We start from the raw sequence: 26404 nt of genomic DNA on the forward strand, positions 1-26404 counted from the left end.
GCGGTCTATAATTCAATTCATTATCTGACAATGTTGTTTAGAGGATAAGTGAGACTTGACAATGCACAAATATATAGAAAAATGTTATCCCCGCTTTAAACTATTTTCTCAGCGGGTGTCTGACAGACAGTGTGTTTCTCTCTCTGCCTGGGTAGCTCTCATTCACGAAATACAAGATTGTTTTAGCAGCAGTGTTGTGGCAGTTTGTGTCGTTTTGGCAGGCGAGCGCTGGAGTAAACTACACACTGTTCTCATTTGTCTTGGCAGAGACAGATGAAAAAAAAAAACTGGTGCTTTTATAAGTGCTGAAACTTGTTGTTTCTGGTTTAGGGATGTGGACATTTGAAATAATTTCACTATTAGAATAATATCAGGATTTTCTTTCTTGGATATCTGGATAGTTGGAATACATGTTTTTTTGTTTGTTTTTACTTGTGTTTTTAGTAGGAGGAAGGACGTGTGTGTGTGTGTGTGTGTGTGTTGTGTGTGTGTGTGTGTGAGACTACAAAGTAGCCAAGCTGGCCCGCGCGCGTTAGACAATCTTGTAACAGTTAGCTGCTGCCTATTCATCATGCCACGACAGTGCCTGTTTTGACTGCATCAAATCGATGTTAGGTAACTAGCTAGGTAACGAGCTAACTATAAGGCTACAGTTACTGCACTCCTCGTCCTTGTAAAGAAATGGCAACACCGTGGTTCAGATTAAACAACAGCCCACCTCTTGGTTGTTTGTCGTAGCCCACTCCTCCTCATTTAGCTCACTTTTTAATTCTGTCATTTTAATTCCATGTTGCGTTGATTAGAGATCTCTCACTTCACTTGCTACACTTGGAAGCTCAGACTGTGGAGCGGCTTTGATTGGCCGACAAAAAATCACCAAGCGTGAAACGTGTGCAGGCTGCCGACGTAGATGTCTTTTTTTTTTTAATGGGGTGAACGCCATGAACCCTACTTTTTAACAAGTTGCTTGTTTTATTGAATGAAACCGTTTCCAATGTCATCCTTGTATTTAACAGTGTCACGTGGATAATTAAATGTACGTACAAAGCATTGTCATTGTTAATTTGTTAATAAATAGGGCGGCAGGTAGCCTAGAAGTCAAAAAGCATTGGGCCAGTAATCGAAAGGTCGCTGGTTCGAATCCCCGAGCCGGCTAGGTGAAAAATCTGTCTGTGCCCTGGGCAGCTGCTGCTACTGTTAAACCTTTGACTGTCATCTACCGTAGTGCCCTTCGTTTTGTTACAGGGGATAGTTTTGATACTCATCAATACATCCTGTATCAAAAGGTTGGCTGGACTTCGCTAAAGACCCGTACATCTCTACATTACTCACCTTTTTGTGTTTACAAGGCCCTACTTCAGAAACGTCCATCTTATCTAACTTTGCTGTTGAAGTATAGACACCCGAGTTGCCTAACCTGTTCACAGGATTGGTTAACTCTCAAGCTTCCTAGGATCTCCCCCGAGCTTGGTAAATCTGCTTTTGGTTTTAATGTACCGTATTGCTGGATAAAATCCATTTCATCTTGATGTTCTGGTACAGTTTAGAGTAATGATTGGGGATTTATTTGTGGAGGGATGTAAACTGTTTTTTCTAAGTGATTTGTGATGTTTTACTTGTAGGGCACATTTGGAAAAAGATGTCTTCCCTGGTAAAATAAAGGTTTAAAAAAAGAAGATGGGCTATTTTTATTGGAGCAGAGCGGCTGGTCTACCGGAGTGGTCTGATGCGCCACACAGTGTAGGGGCTGGACCATGGAGGTCAAGGTTGCCCTTAACCACTGATCTAGCATCAGAATAACCCTCCGCCAATCCTAACCTTTAACCATTCTGTCTAAGCAACTATCTGGACCAGATCCACTCGATTTGATTAGTTTATTTTGATCCCCATTTAGTTGTTGCAGAACCAGCAGCTACTCTTCCTGGGGTCCACACAAAACACAGAGCATGACAAGTAACACAACACTGATACACTGGTGGACAAGCACAGTCACGCACATCTTAAAATACAAAGACACAATCAATCAGCAGGCATTATTGTATGTTTAGTGTTACCCAGAGTGATGCTTCAGTCCTCGCTTCCATGAGACCTTGACTGGCTCTGAGGCAGCATCCCCCTTCTCCCCAAAGTGTACACTTGTGGAGAATTGGGACGCAGCCAAAGATCTCCGGACGGTCCAGGACAGCATGAGTACTGCCTCAGTTAGATACCCACCAAGCATGACCGGTCTCCTATCTATTCCAGTCGACAGGACATGCCAGGTCAAGGCGAAGACGAACCAAATCCTCAGTTTTCCCACAGGTTGATGTTTTTTGTCATGATTCTCCTGAAGGCAGCACTGAGCGATTTTTCCCGGTAGTTAGTTGTAGGCATCGTGGTTTAGTTAAAATCGTATTTGATGACTTTGTGGCACTCTGCAGAGCAAGATTCACGACGACAAATGCTATCCTGCCAATCCCCCTGGGATGCAGAGTACACATAGTGATGAGTAAAATCTCTGTGAAGTTGCCTGTTTGGAAGTAGGAAGATACATTTTGATTGGATCAGCTGAACCCCCCCCCTCCCCCTCCCAACATTAACCATGGGAGGAAACAACAAGCTGCCCTTAGATCAATGCAGCTTTCTGGTCCTTCTCCTAGCTCACCCCCTGTCACTGTTCCTGTCTCTGTCTCCTGCAGAGATGCACGTGTTTGGCCAGTTTCCCAACCAGGAGGATTTCTGTCTCGTCGTCTGCAATGTCTGCAACCAAGTGGTCAAACCCCAGGGCATCCTCACCCACTACGGTAAGAACCCTAACACCTACACACTACAGTAAGACCCCTAACACTAACCCATCCCAGTAAGAGCCCCTTAAACATTGGTCAGTGCTGGACCAAAGTAAAATCACATTTTATTTGTCACATGCTTCGTAGACTAAAAGGGAAATGGTTACTTACGGGTCCTTTTCCTACAATGCAGAGTTAAAGTTTAAAAAAATAATAATAATAATTGAAAACCAGCTCTTGTCTGTCCGTCTGCTTACGTTCTCGTTGATCCCCAGTGAGCGGAGCGCGCTTACATCTGCTCTCTGCTGCTGGCTGCTCATGTCCTAGAGAGAGGAGTCCGTCTGTGCCAAGAGACAGGCAAAACACACACACACGACCCACTTTGAGTGCTCTCTCCTGCCCCCTGCAGGTTGCTGCCTCCAGCTGCAGTCCTCTCAGACAGGACCTGGACTTTTTCCTAACCACTAAATTGTTATAACGCATGTACATCTGACCTTAGATCTGTGGTTAGGGGAAACAGGAAATCTTCCTCTCACAACAGCTGCTCATTGACAGGCTCTGAATAGGTCAGGTCTGCTCAGGGGTCAATGCCTTTCAGCTATGCTCCTCCAGCTCGTGTGTGTGTGTGTGTGTGTGTGTGTGTGTGTGTGTGTGTGTGTGTAAATACTCTTTCTGCCAGCCAGGCTGCAGGAGTCAGACAGACACATCTGTAGCTGGCGGCGGAGGCTGATTAAGCAGTTTAACGGAAAAGCTTTTGTGTGTTATTCAGAGGTGGGGTTTGTGTCATTCTGAGAATGTCTGTGTGCTAGACTGTTATTCATAGTGTGTGCGTTGTTGTCTGGTGACTCTGCTCGTATGGTCCTGGATTAATTGAACTCCTTGCAGGCTCTGTCCTCTCAGCTTAGTTTCGTTTCCTGACTTTGATGTGTGGGCTTGGCACTCACTGCAGTGCAGTGAGTTGTCGAGGCAGCTAGTTGTTTGTGTGCTTGCTTTGGTTCCAGTGTGGGCAGCTGTTGTGTGTGGTGTTGAAGCAGCGGCAGTGATTGTGTGTGTGGTTTAGTGTAGTGCTGACTTGTGTAGAGTAGTTTAGTAATGTGCTGCGTTGTCTGTGTCACAATATGAAATGTATTGGCTGTTACAGAAGGGTTTGGCGCTTCACTCTCTCTCCTCTCTCTTTGTCTCTCTACTCTCTCTCCTCTCTCTTTGTCTCTACTCTCTCTCCTCTCTCTTTGTCTCTCTACTCTCTCTCCTCTCTCTTTGTCTCTCTACTCTCTCTCCTCTCTCTTTGTCTCTCTACTCTCTCTCCTCTCTCTTTGTCTCTCTCCTCTCTCTCTCCTCTCCTCTCTCTGTCTCTCTCCTCTCCTCTCTTTGTCTCTCTCTACTCTCTCTCTCCTCTCCTCTCTTTGTCTCTCTCTCTCTCTCCTCTCCTCTCTCTTTGTCTCTCTCCTCTCTCTTTGTCTCTCTACTCTCTCTCTCCTCTCTCTTTGTCTCTCTCTCCTCTCCTCTCTCTTTGTCTCTCTCTCTCTGGTGGGTGTCTTCCTCTAGTGCTGGCGGTGCGGATGTAAACAAACCCAGCTGAGCTCTGAGAAGCTGAGGCTGAGCTTCCTACTTCCTGTGGTTGCTAGCCTCACAGGGCTCTCACGCTAGCCACCGTTTCGCTCGCTTGGCAATGTCATGACAACGGGCTTGAGGGACTAGGTAGTTGTTGCCCCTAACCACTGATACAGGGTCAGCTAGTTTTAAAAGCCCTTAATCATGTTTTTAAGGTTAGGATAGGGTATTTTGACCCTAGATCTATGTTAGGTGCCTTGCTATGTTGTTGTCTTAGGTCTCTCTTTATGTAGTGTTGTCTCTCTTGTTGTGATGTGTGTTTTGTCCTATATTTACATTGTATTTATTTATTTATTTATTTTAATCCCAGTCCCAGCAGGAGGCCTTTTTGTAGGCCGTCATTGTAAATAAGAATTTGTTCTTAACTGACTTGCCTAGTTAAATTAAAAAAATTAAAAATTAAATGTGGTAACTTGTACCTTGGAAGGGCAGAAGCACAAGACATAGACTTGGGTGCATTGTTATATGTACGCTAAACTACAGTTGTAAGTAACCAATCTGGATGGGCTGCTGTGTAACTACTGCTGCTACTACTACTACATATCTGAATGAGGTGGACTCCTAGCTCCCAATACAGCTGCCCCCTCTGCTTTACCTTGCCTATTTACTCAACTGCCTGACGGACGCAGTTAAACGCTCACACACACCTGGAACATACGCAAACGCTCACACACACCTGGAACATACGCACACACACACACCTGGAACATACACACACACACACACACCTGGAACATACAAACACACACACACCTGGAACATACACACACACACACACACCTGGAACATACACACACACACACACCTGGAACATATACACACACACACACACACACACCTGGAACATACACACACACACACACACACACACACACCTGGAACATACACACACACACACACACCTGGAACATACACACACACACACACACACACCTGGAACATACACACACACACACACACACACCTGGAACATACACACACACACACACACACACCTGGAATATACACACACACACACACCTGGAACATACACACACACACACACACACACACCTGGAACATACACACACACCTGGAACATACACACACACACACACACACCTGGAACATACACACACACACACACACACACACACCTGGAACATACACACACCTGGAACATACACACACACACACACCTGGAACATATACACACACACACACACACACACCTGGAACATACACACACACACCTGGAACATACACACACACACACACACACACACACCTGGAACATACACACACACACACACACACACACACACCTGGAACATACACACACACACACACACACACCTGGAACATACACACACACACACACACACACACCTGGAACATACACACACACACACACACACACCTGGAACATACACACACACCTGGAACATACACACACACACACACACACACCTGGAACACACACACACACACACACACCTGGAACATACACACACCTGGAACATACACACACACACATACACACACACACACCTGGAACATACACACCTGGAACATACGCACACACACACACACACACCTGGAACATACGCACACACACACACACACACAGAGGCCTTGACGCCTGCTTAATCTGTGTGCTCAGTCATCCGTATTGTTCTAACGAGCTGTTGGTATTTCAGCACTCATTGGCAGGGTAAGGCAATCTCCTTGTCATTCCCACAGACTGTCATCTTATTGGCTCCTCACACTGTCAGTCACTAAACTGTGACCAATGAGACAGATTCTGTGGAGTGGGTGATACAGCCTGTCAGACAGTAGTTGGCTGAGGACAGTTGGCAGGATGGCTGTGTTGCCGGGGCCAAGTCTATTTAGGAAATTGCCAGGGCAGAACAAAGATGTTGATTCCAAAATGAATAATCACAAAGAGTTTTATTTGCCGACAGTGTTATAATGCATTATTGTATCCCCACTGCACAGTTCACAAGCTTTCCACAAATTTTAGTGCAAAGTCTGCATGAGTAGTAGATCTACAACAAGCATTTAATGAGGTGTGTGCGCGAGAGAGCACGTGTGGTGTGTGTGGTGTGTGTGTGTGTGAGAGAGAGCACGTTTGTGGTGGGTGGGTGTGTGGGAGGACGTGTGTTTGTGTGTGGTTGGGAGCGCCCGTGTGGCTGTGTTGTGTTTTTGACATGTCCCTCTGTCCTGATTAGGTGTCTGGGGAGTAGAGTCCCAGTGAGGCAGAGAGAGTAAAGGACCTCCCCACCCTCCTCCTCCTCCTCCTCACCCTCCCCTCCCAAAGACATGCATAGCCAGAACCGTAAGTCTCCCTTCCTTCCTTCCTTCCTTCCTTCCTTCCTTCCTTCCTTCCTTCCTTCCTTCCTTCCTTCCTTCCTTCCTTCCTTCCTTCCTTCCTTCCTTCCTTCCTTCCTTCCTTCCTTCCTTCTCTCTCCTCTCTCTGTCTCTCTCCAATGCACTCTACTGCAATGTGGATCCCAGCGTTTCAGACAAACCTTTTCACTTGGTGGCACTAGCTCATGATTCGGTCGCACCCATAAAAAAAAAACGTTGTCACGCAATATACAGTTGTGGCCAAAAGTTTTGAGATTAACACCAATATTAATTTTCACAAAGTCTGCTGCCTCAGTTTGTATGATGGCAATTTGCATATACAGTGGGGCAAAAAAGTATTTAGTCAGCCACCAATTGTGCAAGTTCTCCCACTTAAAAAGATGAGCGAGACCTGTAATTTTCATCATAGGTACACTTCAACTATGACAGAATTTATTTGCAAATTATGGTGGAAAATAAGTATTTGGTCACCTACAAACAAGCAAGATTTCTGGCTCCTGTAACTTCAGACCTGTAACTTCTTCTTTAAGAGGCTCCTCTGTCCTCCACTCGTTACCTGTATTAATGGCACCTGTTTGAACTTGTTATCAGTACAAAAGACACCTGTCCACAACCTCAAACAGTCACACTCAAAACTCCACTATGGCCAAGACCAAAGAGTTGTCAAAGGACACCAGAAACAAAATTGTAGACCTGCACCAGGCTGGGAAGACTGAATCTGCATTAGGTAAGCAGCTTGGTTTGAAGAAATCAACTGTGGGAGAAATTATTAGGAAAAGGAAGACATACAAGACCACTGATAATCTCCCTCGATCTGGGGCTCCACGCAAGACCTCACCCCTTGGGGTTAAAATGATCACAAGAACGGTGAGCAAAAATCCCAGAACCACACGGGGGGGACCTAGTGAATGACCTGCAGAGAGCTGGGACCAAAGTAACAAAGCCTACCATCAGTAACCCACTACGCCGCCAGGGACTCAAATCCTGCAGTGCCAGACCTGTCCCCCTGCTTAAGCCAGTACATGTCCAGGCCCGTCTGAATTTTGCTAGAGAGCATTTGGATGATCCAGAAGAAGATTGGGAGAATGTCATATGGTCAGATTAAACCAAAATATAACTTTTTGGTTAAAAACTCAACTTGTCGTGTTTGGAGGACAAAGAATGCTGAGTTGCATCGAAAGAACACCATACCTGCTGTGAAGCATGGGGGTGGAAACATAATGCTTTGGGGATGTTTTTCTGCAAAGGGACCAGGACGACTGATCCGTGTAAAGGAAAGAATGAATGGGGCCATGTATCGTGAGATTTTGAGTGAAAACCTCCTTCCGTCAGCAAGGGCATTGAAGATGAAACGTGGCTGGGTCTTTCAGCATGACAATGATCCCAAACACACCGCCCAGGCAACGAAAGAGTGGCTTCGTAAGAAGCATTTCAAGGTCCTGGAGTGGCCTAGCCAGTCTCCAGATCTCAACCCCATAGAAAATCTTTGGAGGGAGTTGAAAGTCCGTGTTGCCCAGCAACAGCCCCAAAACATCACTGTTCTAGAGGAGATCTGCATGGAGGAATGGGCCAAAGTACCAGCAACAGTGTGTGAAAACGTGTGTGTGTTTGACCTCTGTCATTGCCAACAAAGGGTATATAACAAAGTATTGAGATCAACTTTTGTTATTGACCAAATACTTATTTTCCACCATAATTTGCAAATAAATTCATTAAAAATCCTACAATGTGATTTTCTGGATTTCTTTTCCTCATTTTGTCTGTCATAGAGGCCTTTGTCTGAGAGGCCTGTCATTACAGGCCTCTCTCATCTTTTTAAGTGGTAGAACTTGCACAATTGGTGGCTGACTAAATACTTATTTGCCCCACTGTACTCCAGAATGTTATGACGAGTGATCAGATGAATTGCAATTAATTTGAAAGTCCCTCTTTCCCGTGGAATTAATGCAATTATTACTGCCAGTATGAATGCACCGAAATCAACCATTAATCGGATCATCAAGAACTTCAAGGAGAGTGGTTCAATTGTTGTGAAGAAGGCTTCAGGGCGCCCAAGAAAGTCCAGCAAGCGCCAGGACCGTCTCCTAAAGTTGATTCAGCTGCGGGATCGGGGCACCACCAGTACAGAGCTTGCTCAGGAAGGGCAGCAGGTAGGTGTGAGTGCATCTGCACGCACAGTGAGGCAAAGACTTTTGGAGGATGGCCTGGTGTCAAGAAGGGCAGCAAAGAAGCCACTTCTCTCCAGGAAAAACATCAGGGATAGACTGATATTCTGCAGAAGGTACAGGGATTGGACTGCTGAGGACTGTCATTTTCTCTGATGAATCCCCTTTCCGATTGTTTGTGACATTCGGAAAAAAGCTTGTCTGGAGAAGACAAGGTGAACGCTACCATCAGTCCTGTGTCATGCCAACAGTAAAGCATCCTGAGACCATTCATGCGTGGGGTTGCTTCTCAGCCAACGGAGTGGGCTCACTCACAATTTTGCCTAAGAACACAGCCATGAATAAAGAACGGTACCAACACATCCTCCGAGAGCAACTTCTCCCAACCATCCAGGAAAAGTTTGGTGACAAACAATGCCTTTTCCAGCATGATGGAGCACCTTGCCATAAGGCAAAAGTGATAACTAAGTGGCTCGGGGAACAAAACATCAATATTTTTGGTCCATGGCCAGGAAACTCCCCAGACCTTAATCCCATTGAGAACTTGTGGTCAATCCTCAAGAGGCGGGTGGACAAACAAAACCCCACAAATTCTGACAAACTCCAAGCAAACTCCAAGGATGTGGCCCAGAAGTTAATTGACAGCATGCCAGGGCAGATTGCAGAGGTCTTGAAAAAAAAGGGTCAACACTGCAAATATTGACTCTTTGCATCAACTTCATGTAATTGTCAATAAAAGCATTTGACACGTATGAAATACTTCTAATTATACTTCAGTATTCCATAGTAACATCTGACAAAAATATCTAAAGACACTGAAGCAGCAAACTTTGTGGAAATTAATATTTGTGTCATTCTCAAAACGTTTGGCCACGACTACAGTACCGGTCTAAAGTTTGGACACCTACTCATTCCAGTGGTTTTCTTTATTTGTACTATTTTCTACATTGTAGAATAATAGTGAAGACAACAAAACAATATAACACATATGGAAAAAAGCTGTTAAACAAATCAAAATATATTTTATATTTGAGATTCTTCCAAGTATCCACCCTTTGCCTTGATGACAGCTTTGCACACTCTTGGCATTCTCTCAACCAGCTTCATGAGGTAGTCACCTGGAATGCATTTCAATTAACAGGTATGCCATGTTAAAAGTGAATTTGTGGTATTTCTTTCCTTAACGCTTTTGAGCCAATCAGCTGTGTTATTACAAGGTAGTGGTGGTATACAGAAGCTAACCCTATTTGGCAAAAGATCAAGTCCATATTATGGGAACAGCAGCTCAAATAAGCTAAGAGAAACAACAGTCCATCATTATTTTAAGACATGAAGGTCAGTCAATACTAAAAATGTCAAGAACTTTGAAAGTTTCTTCAAGTGCAGTCACAAAAACCATCAAGCGCTATGATGAAACTGGCTCACATGAGGACCTCCACAGGAAAGGAAGCCCCAGAGTTACCTCTGTGGCAAAGGATAAGTTCATTAGATTTACCAGCTTCGGAAATTGCACCCCAAATAAAGGCTTCAGAGTTCAAGTAACAGACACATCTCAACATCAACTGTTCAGAGGACACTACGTGAATCAGGCCTTCATGGTCGAATTGCTGCAAATAAACCACTACTAAAGGACACCAATAATAAGAAGAGGCTTGCTTGGGCCAAGAAATTTGAGCAATGGACATTGGACTGGTGGAAATCTGTCCTTTTGGTCTGATGAGTCCAAATTTGAAATTTTGGGTTAATATTGCCATGTCTTTGAGATTCAGAGTTGGTGAACGGATGATCTCTGCATGTGTGGTTCCTACCGTGAAGCATAGAGGAGGAGGTGTCGTGGTGCTTTGCTGGTGACACTGTCCGTGATTTATTTAGAATTTAAGGCACACTTAACCAGCATGGCTTCCACAGTATTCTGCAGCGATACGCCATCCCATCTGGTTTACGCTTAGTGGGACTATCATTTGTTTTTCAACAGGACAATGACACAACACACCTCCAGGCTGTGTAAGGGCTATTCGACCAAGAACGAGAGGGATTGAGTGCTGCATCAGATGACCTGGCCTCCGCAATCCCCCGACCTCAACCCAATTTAGATGGTTTTGGATGAGTTGGACGGCAGAGTGAATGAAAAGCAGCCAACAAGTGCTCAGCATAGGTGAAGCTGGTTTTGAGAGTGCCAAGAGTGTGCAAAGCTGTCACGGCAAAGGTTGACTACTTTGAATAAAATAAAATATATTGTTTAAAACTTTTTGTTGTTGTTGGTTTGTACATGATTCCATATGTGTTATTTCATAGTGTTGATGCCTTTACTATTATTCTACAATGTAGAAAATAGTAAAAAACTAAGAAAAACCCTTGAATGAGTAGGTGTCTAAACCTTTGACTGGTGCTGTATATTTCTATAGTAATTGAATCATGTAATTCCCAGTGCTTTATTAATACATGTAATAGGTTACTACTATTCAAGAAATCAGCTGTTTCATTCAACATGTCCAAGCAGGAATGCATGATTCAAGATATTTTGATGTGCAACCTAATCTAGTGATTGTCATGGATTTTGGGTTGACAATTAGGATATTGTTATATTTTACTGGCAAAATAGGGCTCCAGATGTTATTTTTCATTTTATGGAGATGAATTTGTCTACATCTTTATAGGCATTAGGGGACAGTTAGAAAATGACTGGGGGGTGGGGGTAATATTGATATTTTCCAAACGCTGCGAAACAACATGTTTCATTGCCCATGATGAGGCTTTTTATCAGCGTAATTGACCTCACAATAAGCCCGTGTCGAGTAACTTACATGACAGCTTTGTGGTGCTGTAATGAGAAGCTGCAGCCGCTGTGCAATCAATCAGGAGGTGGAAAGCACATGGTGCTGTAATGAGAAGCTGCAGCCGCTGTGCAATCAATCAGGAGGTGGAAAGCACATGGTGCTGTAATGAGAAGCTGCAGCCGCTGTGCAATCAATCAGGAGGTGGAAAGCACATGGTGCTGTAATGAGAAGCTGCAGCCGCTGTGCAATCAATCAGGAGGTGGAAAGCACATGGTGCTGTAATGAGAAGCTGCAGCCGCTGTGCAATCAATCAGGAGGTGGAAAGCACATGGTGCTGTAATGAGAAGCTGCAGCCGCTGTGCAATCAATCAGGAGGAGGAAAGCACATGGTGCTGTAATGAGAAGCTGCAGCCGCTGTGCAATCAATCAGGAGGAGGAAAGCACATGGTGCTGTAATGAGAAGCTGCAGCCGCTGTGCAATCAATCGGGAGGTGGAAAGCACATGGTGCTGCAGCCGCTGTGCAATCAATCAGGAGGTGGAAAGCACATGGTGCTGTAATGAGAAGCTGCAGCCGCTGTGCAATCAATCGGGAGGTGGAAAGCACATGGTGCTGTAATGAGAAGCTGCAGCCGCTGTGCAATCAATCGGGAGGTGGAAAGCACATGGTGCTGTAATGAGAAGCTGCAGCCGCTGTGCAATCAATCGGGAGGTGGAAAGCACATGGTGCTGTAATGAGAAGCTGCAGCCGCTGTGCAATCAATCGGGAGGTGGAAAGCACATGGTGCTGAAAGTACGCTAATTTGAGTAATTATACAAATAAAAAAACATTTCACTAATTAGCTAACAGCGAAGGCTGTGTGTTGGAGCCTATTTCTTCCTATTTAAGAAATAAGAGGTAGGCCTACCTGTTTGGCCGACAATTATACGCTATGTTTAGATTTGTCGGACAATTCCTTCAATTGTGTCACCACTCCTTAAATACCTCTGTGTCCGTGAAGGGCTTTGTATGTTAAAACCATTAAGGGGGCAGGTCTATGTGAGGGTATACCATAGCCTACTTTGTTAAAGAATATTGCAAAAAGCCTACCCCTTTGTCAGTTTAAGATTTTGAAGAAGTCAAAACTGATCTTTAAACAGCGCTTTCCTCTGATGCTAGACACGAGCCACAAAATGCACGAGAAAGACGAGACTCTTGCGTATGGGAATATCTTCCGTTTGCCTCTGATATTCAGAGGCTGAGCTACGAATTTCTATAGCCTCAAAGTCAAAAAATGTACTTTGCTAGGGAGGTAATCGAGTAGGCCTACAATGTGTAACTCTTGCTATCAATTGAGCTATTCACTTTTTGTAAAAGAGAAGGAGTTTAAACCCAGGCAGCTTTTAAGGATGCACTTGTAACTAGGGTTGGGCGATATTATGATAGTATCGTCTATCGAGGATGATCGACAGCCATTGTCGATGGTGACGATGACATGATGTGACAGACGATGCCTAACCTATTTCAACTTGACTGGCCGTTTTAAATAGAGAAGCGGAGTCCGGTGGTGAAGGGCAGTGTGTAGGTGACATTCGGAGGAAACTGTCTATATTCCTATTTGCTGTAGCCTATTTCAATTAATACCTTATATTTACAGAATGCAAGAGAACAATGAAGACATGGCCTAGTTTCACCAAGCGGCGCTAAATGTCCAGTCAGAAAATGTTTGCTCTCTCTCTATCTCTCTATCTCTCTCTCAAAAATAGTGGATGATTTCTCCCACCTTGACAACCATTTTTAGGTCTTGCCATAGATTTTCAAGCATATTTAAGTCAAAACTGTAACTCAGCCACTCAGGACCTTTCACTGTTTCTTAGTAAGCAACTCCAGTGTAGATTTGGCCTTGTGATTTAGGTTATTGTCCTGCTGAAAGGTTAATTCGTCTCCCAATGTCTGGTGGAAAGCAGACTGAACCAGGTTTTCCTCTAGGATTTTGCCTGTGCTTAGCTCCATTCCGTTTATAATTTTTTTTTATCATGAAAAACATCTCGCTCCTTAATGATTACAAGCATAACCATAACATTATGCAGCCACCGCTGTGCTTGAAAAAATGGTGAGTAATGTGATTTTCCCCAAACATAACTTTGTATTCAGGACAAAAAGTGAATCGCTTTGCCATATGTTTTGCAGTATTACTTTAGTGCCTTGTTGCGAAGAGGATGCATATTTTGGAATATTTGTATTCTGTACAGACTTCCTTATTTTCACTCTGTCATTTAGGTTAGTATTGTGGAGGAACTACAATGTTGTTGATCCATCCTCAGTTTTGTCCTATCACAGCTATTCGACTCTAACTTTTAAAGTCGCCATTGGCCTCATGGTGAAATCCCTGAGTGGTTTCCTTCCTCTCCGGCAACTGATTTAGGAAAGACACCTGTATCTTTGAAGTGACTGGGTGTATTGATACCCCATCCAAAGTGTAATTTAAAAACTTCACCATCAACAAAGGGATATTTAATGTCTGCTTTTTAAAATGTTTGCCCATCTACCAATAGGTGCCCCTTTTTTTTGTCAGGCATTGGAAAATCTCCCTTGGTCTTGGGGGTTGAATCTGTGTTTGAAATTCACTGCTCGACTGAGGGACCTTGCAGATAATTGTATGTGCGTGGTACAGAGATGAGGTAGTCATTCAAAAATCATGTTAAACACTGTTATTGCACACAGTGAGTTCATGACAATTGTTATTATGTTTACTCCTGAACGTATTTAGTCTTGCCATAACAAAGGGTTAAATAATTATTGACTCAAGACATTTCAGCTTTTCACTTTTAATTCATTTGTAAACATTTTGCTAAACATTAGTCCACTTTGACATTATGGTGTGTAGGCCAGTGTCAATTTTTGTTACATTTAATCCATGTTAAATTCAGGCTGTAACACAAGAAAATGATATCTATATTAAAGCTGAGACTCTCCTCTCTTCAACATGGACAACAGTAGTTGCTTCTAAAGCTGTGTTGTTCCTGCAATTGGATTTTGAAATGCTTTACAATCGGTAAACACATGTATTTTCTCCTGGAGAGGAAAGTGGCTCATCACGTCATAGGTCCCAGTGAAACAGACTCTTACATGATAGGAATCATGAGTAGAATGTACTTTACTGTATAATGTACTTTACTGTTTGACCAAATAGTGCTTTTTTAGCTGCCCAACAAAAGAGGAAGGTTTGAGTGAGTGACTGTAGAATGTGCGACTCGCACCGATGCGACGACTAATGAAGCTCAACCTGTACAGTCAAATGGAGCCATGGATCACTAATGAAGCTCAACCTGTACAGTCAAATGGAGCCATGGATCACTAATGAAGCTCAACCTGTACAGTCAAATGGAGCCATGGATCACTAATGAAGCTCAACCTGTACAGTCAAATGGAGCCATGGATCACTAATGAAGCTCAACCTGTACAGTCAAATGGAGCCATGGATCACTTGCAAACATCACAGATCCATTGTGTGAATAACTGACTAGTCCGTGATATACAGCGTTAAGACGTTCTCATGATGCTGGGTGTTTACAAGATGTGTTCTCGCTGTGTATGTTCAGTCTGTATTTCTCCTGACCCTCTGTGTGTGTGTGTGTGTGTGTGTGTGTGTGTCTCTCTCTCAGAGCGCCGGCACGGCTCCCCATGTCCCTCCAGGGGTCCAGTGGCCTCTGTGAAGCCCAATGTGGCAGTGTCCCCCACCCCGGGTCCTACTCCCCCTCTGCCCTTCAGGGTCCCCAGAGACTACCCCCACTCCCGCTTCAACAAGGCCCCGCTCGCTGTCTACCCTCCCAAGGGTGTCCGCAGCAAGACATGGTGAGTACACACACTGGCCAAATCTTGTGAACATCCAGAATTTTCCTGCATTGAATTTCCTGCACTTAACCCTGTCATGGTTATTATTATTATTAATTATTATACATTTATTTGAAAAAATCCTGAACTTTCCACTCAATCAATTAGCACACCCCCCCTCTCTCTCATCCCTCTCTCTTGCTTTATCTGTCGCTCCATCCCTCTTTCTCTCTCCAGTGTGTCGTTGCCAGTAGTGAGTCTGGAGAAGATGCCATGTCTGGGCCGGGCAGAGAGCGGAACACATGTCAGAGTCCACTGCTTTTCTTCCTCCCCCTCCTGTTCCTCTCCCTCCTCCCTCAAACCCTCCCTGACCCCCCCAGCTCCCCTTAGGGGGTCTCAGGAAATGCTGGTGAACGGTCGTGGCCCCACCGCCCCTTGCTCCTCCACGCCCCCCTCGGTGGACCCCCGGCCCAGCCCGGCCCGCTCTCCCGTGGATAAACGGCCCTCTAGCCTCTCCCCCCTGGACCACCGCAGACCCTCCGCCTCCCACTCCCCCTCCCCTCGGACCCCTGCAACCCCTTCCCCCCTGGACAGGAAACAGCAGAATGGAACCAAGACCCCCAGGCCTCACAGGAGACTGTCAGGTGAGAACACAGTATCACCACAGATCTAGGATCAGTTTACCCTACTCCCAATCCTACCTTTTTAATCATTATCATGGTCCTGTGTGGCTCAGTTGGTGGAATGGTGCTTGCGACGCCAATGATCATGGGTTTGATTCCCGCTGGGGCCACCCACGCGGAAATTGTATTAATGCATGATGTTAGTCGCTTTTTGGATAAAAGCGTCTGCTAAATGGCATACATTATATCTACAGTATTATAATCAGGGATCAAAACTGACCAGAGGTCAGCCAACTTCTTCCTCCTCCAAGGTGAATAGACACAACGACCGATGGAGAGAACATACAATGTATTAATGTACCTTTTTATCTGGTATGCAATGTGTATCAGCTTAAACTCTTCCACCAGGATTGTGCATATCTATCTAAGCACCATAAAAGGTCATGGTATAAATATGTTTCTAAGTGTAAAAGCCCTCCATATTCCTTATCTCCCCTAACCTTTGAAAGCTGCCCAGTCATGGGAGTGATGGGGCATGAACAGATTCATATGATGGGTTAGGAACTCGGCATGGGTGGGGGCTGTTTTGAAAGAAGAAAGACTGGAGGCTGTTGCTCAACACTAATCCTATGCACTGGGGCCTTGCTAATTCTACTGTGGAGGAGACTTCCCTCGTACCTCTCTCTCCAGCTCTCCTATGTCTTTGTTCTTCCGCCTCTTTCTCTCTCTTCCCCCTCTCTCTCTCTTCCTCTCGCCCCTCTTGTCTTTCTCCTTTCTTTCCTCTCTTCCTTTACTCCTCTCTCCCGTCTCTTGTCCCAGTCTCTCCTCTCTCTTTCTCTCTCTGTCTCTGTCTCCCTCTCTCTCTCATCTCCCTCTCTCTCTCATCTCTCTCTCTCTCTTTGTCTGTCTCTCTCTCTCTGTCTCTCTGTCTCTCTCTCTCTGTCTCTCTCTCTCTCTCTCTCTCTCTCTGTCTCCCTCTCTCTGTCTCTCTCTCTCTGTCTCTGTCTCTCTCTCTCTCTCTGTCTCTGTCTCTCTGTCTCTCTGTCTCTCTCTCTCTCTCTCTCTCTGTCTCTGTCTCTCTGTCTCTCTCTCTCTCTCTCTCTCTCTGTCTCTCTCTCTCTCTGTCTCCTTCTCTCTCTCTCTCTCTGTCTATCCCTCTCTCTGTCTCTCTCTCTCTCTGTCTCTCCCTCTCTCTCTCTCTGTCTCCCTCTGTCTGTCTCCCTCTCTCTCTCTCTGTCTCCCTCTCTCTGTCTCTGTCTCTCTGTCTCTCTGTCTCCCTCTCTCTGTATCTCTGTCTCTCTCTGTCTCTCTCTCTGTCTCTCTCTCTGTCTCTCTGTATGTTGTTGTCTCTGTTCTGTGCGTCCCTCTGACTCTATGATTTAGAAGTAAGTGTAATTCATGAGCTACTGCTGCCAAGGCGTCTGCTCCTTAAAAACCTTCCCACCGCTTGGGACTCCCAACTGGCCTCATCTACTCTCATCTCCTAAACACATACTCCTGAGTGAGAGACACACACTTCTCATCTCCCACACAAGCGGTACCACACACACACACACACACGGACAGTTTTAATCTCCCGCATACACACACTCACACACATGAACATACACTCTCATCTCCCAAACACACACACACACTCCCAACCACTCCCATAACTCAGACTACCTAGCTAGATTATAGAGATTACATGTGGAAGATTACAGGGACAATTGAAGTGTTTAACTCAGGGGAAACTTCTCAGGAGAATTTGGGAAGTTTCAGTCGAACAACAGTCTACTGTAGGTCCTATAACACGACTTTGTAAGACACTTTCTCTCCTGTCATTCACGATATTTTGGCAAAAGATGACTTCGTGGTATTCCGGAAGACAAAATTCTGAAATCAGCCGTGATGACCTGGTTTGTTTTTTTTTTCTCCGCCTGGTGTTTACAGGGAGGGTGTTTGACCCGAACAAGCACTGTGGAGTCCAGGACCCGGAGAGCAAACGGTCCTGCACGCGATCACTCACCTGCAAGGTGAGACACACTGACCTCTAACCTCACTTCCCATTGGCTACACAGCTTATTCTGACCATCAGTTCGCATTACTTTATTTTCCTTGATACCAGGGAAAGCTACATTTGAAGTCTCATTTAAATGTGTTTTTATTGCCCTCTTATGCCCACTTCTCTTCGTTATTATATTGTGTGTGTGTGTTCCAGACTCACTCCCTGATCCACCGGCGGGCCGTCCCAGGCAGGCAGAAAGAGTTTGATATCCTCCTGGCAGAACACAAGGGCAGAGCGAAGGAGAAAGAGAAGGAGGGAGGGCAGAGGAGGGAGTCAAAGGGGGGCAGTCAGAGCAGCCCTGCCAATGACACTACCCCCTCCACCCTGCCCCCCCACTGCCACAATGGCAGAACCGTCTCCACTCTCAAACTGCGGCTGGCTAATGCACACATACCCAGGTAGGGGGCAGCACTGAGGCCAAAGTCAATGTATAGCTTCTATTCATTCAATGGAATCGTATACTTGTTATGGATATTTGTTCAATAAAGATGCTGTGTTTGCTTCTCAGGAACATTAGACCGAAGTTAGACCAAAGCATTTTGCTGCACCTGCTATAACGCCTGCAAATCTGTGTACGCAACCAATGAACTTTGATTTGATTCTTTTTTTGAATCACTCAGTTCAAACTCACACCACTAGGGGGTGATGTAAACTACTGTTGATAGCAGAATCCAGAATCCAAATGAATCCAAGTGAAACAAGGTGATTTTGACGCTTGTTCGTTTTGCAGGTCATGTTATTGTCAAGCTCTAAACATTTTCTACCTTTCACTTTTTCTCCTCTTTCTTTCTCTCTTTTTCTCTCTCTCTCTCTCTCTCTCCCCCTCTGTGTGCAGGGTACCAGGTGGTGGGGGCGCTGCTGTCCTATCCTCCACCCCCGTCCCTCCAGCCTCGACCCAGGACCCCCCAGCCCCTGTCTGGCAGAGGGCAGGAGAGGACAGGGACGGTCATTTGTCCAGTTATGAGGTCGACCCAGGAACACCGGAGGACCCTGACAGAGACATAGACGGAGACCGACCATCCTGCCACTACTCCCCTCACCACCCTCGACCACTGGGGGTATGTACCTTCAGTCTTTTAACAGACGCTCTTTTCCAGGGTCACTTACAGGAGAAATGTAGGTTAAATGCGTTGTCTACACAACATTTAACATTTTTTTTAAATGAAATCAACCCTACGCCCCTTCCCTAGAGCTAGGAAGATAAACAGAAAACTATCGACACGGACATTGCCGGTGCTCACCTGGCAACCTTGGTTAGCGCGCACTGCGCCCGGCCCGCCACGGGAGTCGCTGATGCGCGATGAGACAAGGACATCCCTACCGGCCAAGCCCTCCCTAACCCGGACGACGCTAGGCCAATTGTGCGTCTCCCCACGGACCTCCCGGTCGCGGCCGGTTACGACAGAGCCTGGGCGCGAACCCAGGGACTCTGATGGCACAGCTGGCGCTACAGTTTATTTTATTTTTTAAATTTTATTTCACCTTTATTTAACTAGGCAAGTGACGGCCAACCCTGGCCAAACCCAGACGATGCTGGACCAATTTTGCGCCGCCCTATGTGACTCCCAATCATGGCCGGTTGTGATACAGCCTGGATTGGAACCAGGGACTGTAGTGACGCCTCTTGCACTGGGATGCAGTGCCTTAGACCACTGTGCCACTCAGGTGACATGGCAATAGCTCCTCAGTCATTACTAAGGCATAGCCCTATAGTATTATCATCAGGCATGCCGGCTGAGGTTTCCACAATATTGCTTACACAATCAAATCTCTACAGTGTGTGTGTGTGCAGGGGGGGGGGGGGTAGACCTGTGTGTTATGGACATGAAGCCATATCACAATAAATTGACCCATTTTGCTCGATAACGATAAGTACACAGTCACTTTCCATTAGCGGCAGGGATCTCGACTTTGCCAGTGCCAGGACCGACATGAAAGTTAGCTACAATGTTTCATCTAACATGTTCAGTGAATGCATGAGGGGTATTTTGATGTGCAACCTGTCAAAATAGGATCCAGAAAGATCAGATTTCTTTGTGGATTTTTATAGATTCTTTTGCCTGCATCTTTTTTTTTGGTGCATATTGCCCTCGTTAATATGACACATAATTCACCACCTGAGGAGGTAAGAACTCAAAGCACATATTGCTAACCCTAAATATATGACATTGTTGCTAGATGGCCATGTAATTGACCTAACAGTAAATGTAATGCCTCAACAAAAACTTTCCATTGGCAGGCATCAATAGACGACTTGATGTATTGACTGCAAACGGCACGATCCGTCGGCGCATCATCTCAATCACATACTCTGTCTGTAAAGTGCTGTTTCCTCAATATTGAGAGCTGAGGAACAAATATGCTCACATAAAGCTGAGAATGTCCTATTTTTTTTTAACAGCAAAATATGTTTTTAAAAACGTTGTTTTCCCCAAAAATGACATTTTGAAATGTTGATCAGTGGCTGTATGCCTGCGCTTATCAGAATGCACCTGTCCATTCACTTGGTGGGGAAAGGGAGTGAGACCGAGTAGAGAAACAGGGACCAGGAAGAGACTGTACTTTCATTGCAGAAAGCACGTTAACGGACATTACTGTAGACAAAATAATGCTTTTTTTATTTTTTCTACTGTGTTATTGACTTGTTTATTGTTTACTCCATGTGTAACTCTGTGTTGTCTGTTCACACTGCTATGCTTTATCTTGGCCAGGTGGCAGTTGTAAATGACAGCTTGTTCTCAACTAGCCTACCTGGTTAAATGAAGGTGACATTTAAAAATGTAAAAAAGTAGGGGGTGTAACGATACTCATATTTGTACAGAACTGTTCGGTACGGAGACCTCAGTTCGGTCCGCACTGTGAACACGAATGAATACATACAAATATCACAAAATGTAAACACTAAACCTATAGGCTATCAAATCAAATTTTATTAGTCACATACACATGTTTAGCAGATGTTAATGCGAGTGTAGCGAAATGCTTGTGCTTCTAGTTCCGACCTTGCAGTAATATCTAACAAGTAATCTAACAATTCCCCAACAACTACCTTATACACAGTGTAAAGGAATGAATAAGAATATGTACATAAATATATATGGATGAGCGATGGCCGAACGGCATAGGCAAGATGCAGTAGATGGTATAGAGTACAGTATATACATATGAGTAGTGTAGGATATGTAAACATTATATAAAGTGGCATAGTTTATAGTGACTAGTGATACATTTATTACATCCAATGTTTTATTATTAAAGTGGCTGGAGTTGAGTCAGTGTGTTGGCAGCAGACACTCAATGTTAGTGGTGGCTGTTTAACAGTCTGATGGCCTTGAGATAGAAGCTGTTTTTCAGTCTCTCGGTCCCAGCTTTGATGCACCTGTACTGACCTCGCCTTCTGGATGGTAGCGGGGTGAACAGGCAGTGGCTCGGGTGGTTGTTGTCCTTGATGATCTTTTTGGCCTTCCTGTGACATCGGGTGGTGTAGGTGTCCTGGAGAGCAGGTAGTTTTCCCCCGGTGATGCGTTGTGCAGACCTCACTACCCTCTGGAGAGCCTTACGGTTGTGGGCGGAGCAGTTGCCGTACCAGGCGGTGATACAGCCCGATGGGATGCTCTAGATTGTGCAATCTGTAAAAGTTTGAGTGTTTTTGGTGACGAGCTGAATTTCTTCAGCCTCCTGAGGTTGAAGAGGCGCTGTTGCGCCTTCTTCACGATGCTGTCTGTGTGGGTGGACCAATTCAGTTTGTCCGTGATGTGTACGCCGAGGAACTTAAAACTTTCCATCTTCTCCACTATTGTCCCGTTGATGTGGATAGGGGGGTGCTCCCTCTGCTGTTTCCTGAATTCCACGATAATCTCCTTTGTTTTGTTGATGTTGAGTGTGAGGTTATTTTCCTGACACCACACTCCGAGGGCCCTCACCTCCTCTCTGTTGGCCGTCTGGTCGTTGTTGGTAATGAAAATCTACCACTGTAGTGTTGTCCGCAAACTTGATGATTGAGTTGGAGGCGTGCATGGCCATGCAATCATGGGTGAACAAGGAGTACAGGAGAGGGCTGAGAATGCACCCTTGTGGGGCCCCAGTGTTGAGGATCAGCGGGGTGAAGATGTTGTTTCCTACCCTCACCACCTTGGGGCGGCCCGTCAGGAAGTCCAGGACCCAGTTGCACAGGGCGAGGTCGAGACCCACGGTCTCGAGCTTAATGACGAGTTTGGAGGGTACTATGGTGTTAAATGCTGAGTTGTAGTCGATGAACAGCATTCTTACATAGGTATTCCTCTTGTCCAGATGGGTTGGGGAAGGTTTTAATAGTTGCTGTGGGTACAACATCACCGATGCACTTGCTTATAAACTCGCTCACCGAATCAGCGTATTCATCAATGTTATTGTCCGACGCTATCCGGAACATATCCCAGTCCACGTGATCGAAGCAATCTTGACCCGTGGAATCAGATTGATCGGACCAGCGTTGAACAGACCTGAGCACAGGCATTTCCTGTTTTAGTTTCTGTCTATAGGCTGTGAGCAATAAAATGGAGTCGTGGTCAGATTTTCCAAAAGGAGGGCGGGGCGGGGCTTTCTATGCATTGCGGAAGTTAGAGTAACAATGGTCCAGGATTCTTTCTGCCCGGGTAGCGCATTCAATATGTTGATAAAATCTTGTTTTCAGATTAGCCTTGTTAAAATCCCCAGCACAATGAATGCAGCCTCAGGATATGTGGTTTCCAGTTTACATAGAGTCCAATGAAGTTCATTCAGGGCCATCGATGTGTCTGCTTGATGTGGCTGTGATTATAATCGAAGAGAATTCCCTTGGTAGATAATGCGGTTGACATTTGATTGTAAGGAATTCTAGGTCAGGTGAACAAAAGGACTTGAGTTCCTGTATGTTGTTATGATTACACCACGACTCGTTAATCATAAGGCATACACCCCTGCCCCTCTTCTTACCAGAAAGATGTTTGTTTCTGTCGGCGCGATGCGTGAAGAAACCAGGTGGCTGTACTGACTCCGATAGCGTGTCTCGAGTGAGCCATGTTTCCGTGAAACAAAGAACGTTACAATCTCTGATGTCTCTCTGGAAGGCAACCCTTGCTCGGATTTTGTCTACCTTGTTGTCAAGAGACTGGACGTTGGCGAGTAGTATACTCGGGAGCGGTGCGCGATGTGCCCGTCTACGGAGCCTGACCAGAAGACCGCTTCTCCTGCCCCTCCTGCGGCACCGTTGTTTTGGGTCACCTGCTGGGATCCGATCCATTGTCCTGGGTGGTGGTCCAAACAGAGGATCCGCTTCGGGAAAGTCGTATTCCTGGTCGTAATGTTGGTAAGTTGTCGTTGCTCTTATATCCAATAGTTCTTCCCGGCTGTATGTAATGAGACTTAAGATTTCCTGGGGTAACAGTGTAATAAATAATACATAAAAAAAACGGAATACTGCACAGATTCCTAAGAACGCGAAACGAAGCGACCATCTCTGTCGGCGCCGGAAGATATGATACGTACGCTGCGTTTACAGCCCTACAACCTCTTGAGTAAATCTTAACGGAAAAAAACAAAATGTCAGGCTATTCCGTTAAAACAAGCTATGCGCACGTTAAACAAAATTAAATTAATTTAATTGGGGCATTTGAAAGTGCTCTTTTCTGATGCGCACCTGGGAACTAGTTCTATGGTGGGGTCGATAAATCAGAATTGGACGATCCTCCATTCCTCCATTAAAAATCCCGTTTGGGATCATTTTAGCTTCCTAGTAGATTACAACAGCGATGGACATAGAGTTGTGGGTAAAACGTTAACAGTATGTCGCCGCGCTCAACGAGAACAGCTTGCAACACCTCAAATATGTTGACATCACCTCAGTATACCGCATGCAAGCAGCCCTTGGCAGCAGATTCTGACCTGACCAAGCGATAGGTAGGCTATGATTATATTTTTCGGTTTATAGCCACGGATATGTGCCTATTCTTGGTGGTTGAGAACAGAGGGTTTCAGCACCTCGTGATAGTGCTCGAGCCAGGCTACAAACTTCCCTCTTGCACCCATTTCAGCAAACAGGTAGCACCCGCTCTATATAAGCATAAAAAAGCCAAAGTGTTCAATGAATTGGCACTTACTTAAGTGTCATCACATCGCATTACCCCGGAGTGGGAGATGTACCGTGCTACAGAAACGCCCCCGTCACAAGTGCGTATCTGGCACTGAAGGATGCAGTGTCATGGTGCGTTCGTTACCAAGATGGAAGTGTGAATTTGCCACTTGAACGACCTTCCAACTGGTTATTACTAGTGGGAAACTTCTGAGCTCCCACTTCTCCCGCATACTGACCTTTGACGTCACCTACTAAGGAAATGACCCCTAACAGCATTTTCAGCAGTTCAATGCAGCAACGAAACATTGCTTTTTTAAATAAATAATCTATTCATGTGGATTTGGAACTGTATAATAGCTGTACTTTTAGTTTAGCCATTAGTCAATCTGCGTCTCTCAGTGAGTTCAAATCACATGATCGCATCCAACTGGTGATTTCCCACCTCCCACATGGTCACAAACGCAGCGTCAGAGTGGAAACTTGAGAGGCCCGACATAACAATCCTGTCACGACAGACAATGCCAGGAACATTGTGTGAATGCCAGGAACACTGTGTGAATGCCAGGAACACTGTGTGAATGCCAGGAACACTGTGTGAATTCCAGGAACACTGTGTGAATTCCAGGAACACTGTGTGAATTCCAGGAACACTGTGTGAATTCCAGGAACACTGTGTGAATTCCAGGAACACTGTGTGAATGCCAGGAACACTGTGTGAATGCCAGGAACACTGTGTGAATGCTGAACATTGTGAATGGCATTTAATCTTCCCGCTGTCCCGAAATCCGAACCGAACCATGACCCCTAAAAACCTCAATACATACCGAACCATGGGTTTGGTGAACCGTTACACCCCTTAGCTTGAAGCCATCCATACAGGCTGATTTGATCTCTTTTCTCCGACTGTGTTTCAGTGCTGTGCGTTCAACAGCAGGCTGATGGGGCGTGGTCACTATGTGTTTGACCGGCGGTGGGACAGGATGAGGCTGGCGTTACACTGCATGGTGGAGAAACATGTCAACGCTCAGATGTGGAGGTGAGGAAAGTGTGCGTCTGTTGTTGTACCAGTCTAAATGATTTGTCGGCCCGTTGTTCTGGGGCTCTGGGACAAACTCCAATGTATTTACATCCAGCTTAAGACTCTGAGATGTTCTATGGAGAAAGTGGGTTCAGCTGTCTAGGGAAGACATACAGAGACTCATAGACACTATTAATAGGTGTGGAATGGCAGATGTTACTATGACCTGGATCTGCTGAGGCTCTGGAATTGGACATCAGCTCATATTCTAGACAGAAATGTCTCTGAACCCCTGTAAATCTACGGGTCAGTATTTCATTATGGCTCTGGTTTTCCTAATGCGCTGCCTCTGCCTGTCTCTGTCCTCTGCTGTGTTACAGAAAGGTGCCCCTGGCTGCTGAGAGCCCTCCCTCCCCCAGCTCTCTCACCCCTCCTCCCCCCCTTTCCTCCCCCTCCTTCCCTCCCTCCACCAACGGAGCCTTCTCCCTTGGATCCTACTCCACAGCCTTCCCCCAGAATGCATCAGCAGCAGGGTTGTTTGGCATCAGGGACTCCTCCCTGGCCCCTGTCTCCGCCCTAGGGAAACCACGTAACGGCACTTCCACCAAACCCATCAGGCCCCCAGGGGCCACTGGTGTCGCGGCCAAGAAGAGGAGGACCACCCTTCCATCTAGTTTTGACACTCTCAGGGGGAACAACAGCAGCTACAACACTCTGACTCCCACCCCCATGCTCAGCTCTGGCTTGCCCCCCCTTAGTGGTAGGAGAAAGACCTTAGGACACAGTGCCAGTGAGGTGGGGGTCAGGGCCGAGGACTGGTACTCCAACCCTGACCCAACCACCACCACACCCTACCCCCTCACTACGGACCACCCCTGCCCCCTGCCTCCACCCAGCCCCCTGGCCCACGGAGGAGGGGTGGATGGGAGAAAGAGGAGGAGCCCCAGTGCGTACGGAGGAGGAGGGAAGCCCAGTAAGGTGACCAAAGCAGCAGCAGGGCTGGACGGCATCTTCAGGAGGAACAGCACTGGACTTCTGGCCTCAGGCCCCGAGTCACCTCGACAGGTAAACACACCTAACTCACCTGGTTACTCACATGGTAATTCACCTCACTTGACAGCTTCAAGTTAGCTTGGCTCAAATACC

The 26404-nt window shown here is 45.8% G+C and overlaps 1 protein-coding gene across 2 annotated transcripts in view; it reads left to right on the top strand.

Annotated features, from left to right (window-relative positions):
* Positions 1-26404, top strand: part of atxn7l1 (ataxin 7-like 1) — a 31345-nt gene that overhangs the window by 1635 nt on the left and 3306 nt on the right. Inside the window, exons 1-9 of one of the 2 annotated variants that reach the window (XM_036944565.2) lie at positions 2679-2783; positions 6587-6693; positions 15311-15500; positions 15717-16123; positions 18035-18117; positions 18303-18547; positions 18985-19207; positions 25155-25276; positions 25639-26323. In XM_036944565.2, coding sequence (XP_036800460.1) covers positions 6678-6693; positions 15311-15500; positions 15717-16123; positions 18035-18117; positions 18303-18547; positions 18985-19207; positions 25155-25276; positions 25639-26323 — 1971 coding nt within the window. In that variant the 5' untranslated portion in view covers positions 2679-2783; positions 6587-6677. Of the gene's footprint in view, positions 1-2678; positions 2784-6586; positions 6694-15310; positions 15501-15716; positions 16124-18034; positions 18118-18302; positions 18548-18984; positions 19208-25154; positions 25277-25638; positions 26324-26404 lie in introns of those variants that run through there. The other variant, XM_036944564.2, reaches the window with a different exon arrangement.

This window comes from Oncorhynchus mykiss, chromosome 15 (genome assembly GCF_057628025.1).
Source record: "Oncorhynchus mykiss isolate SJ-2025 chromosome 15, ASM5762802v1, whole genome shotgun sequence".
NCBI classification, from domain to species: domain Eukaryota; kingdom Metazoa; phylum Chordata; class Actinopteri; order Salmoniformes; family Salmonidae; genus Oncorhynchus; species Oncorhynchus mykiss.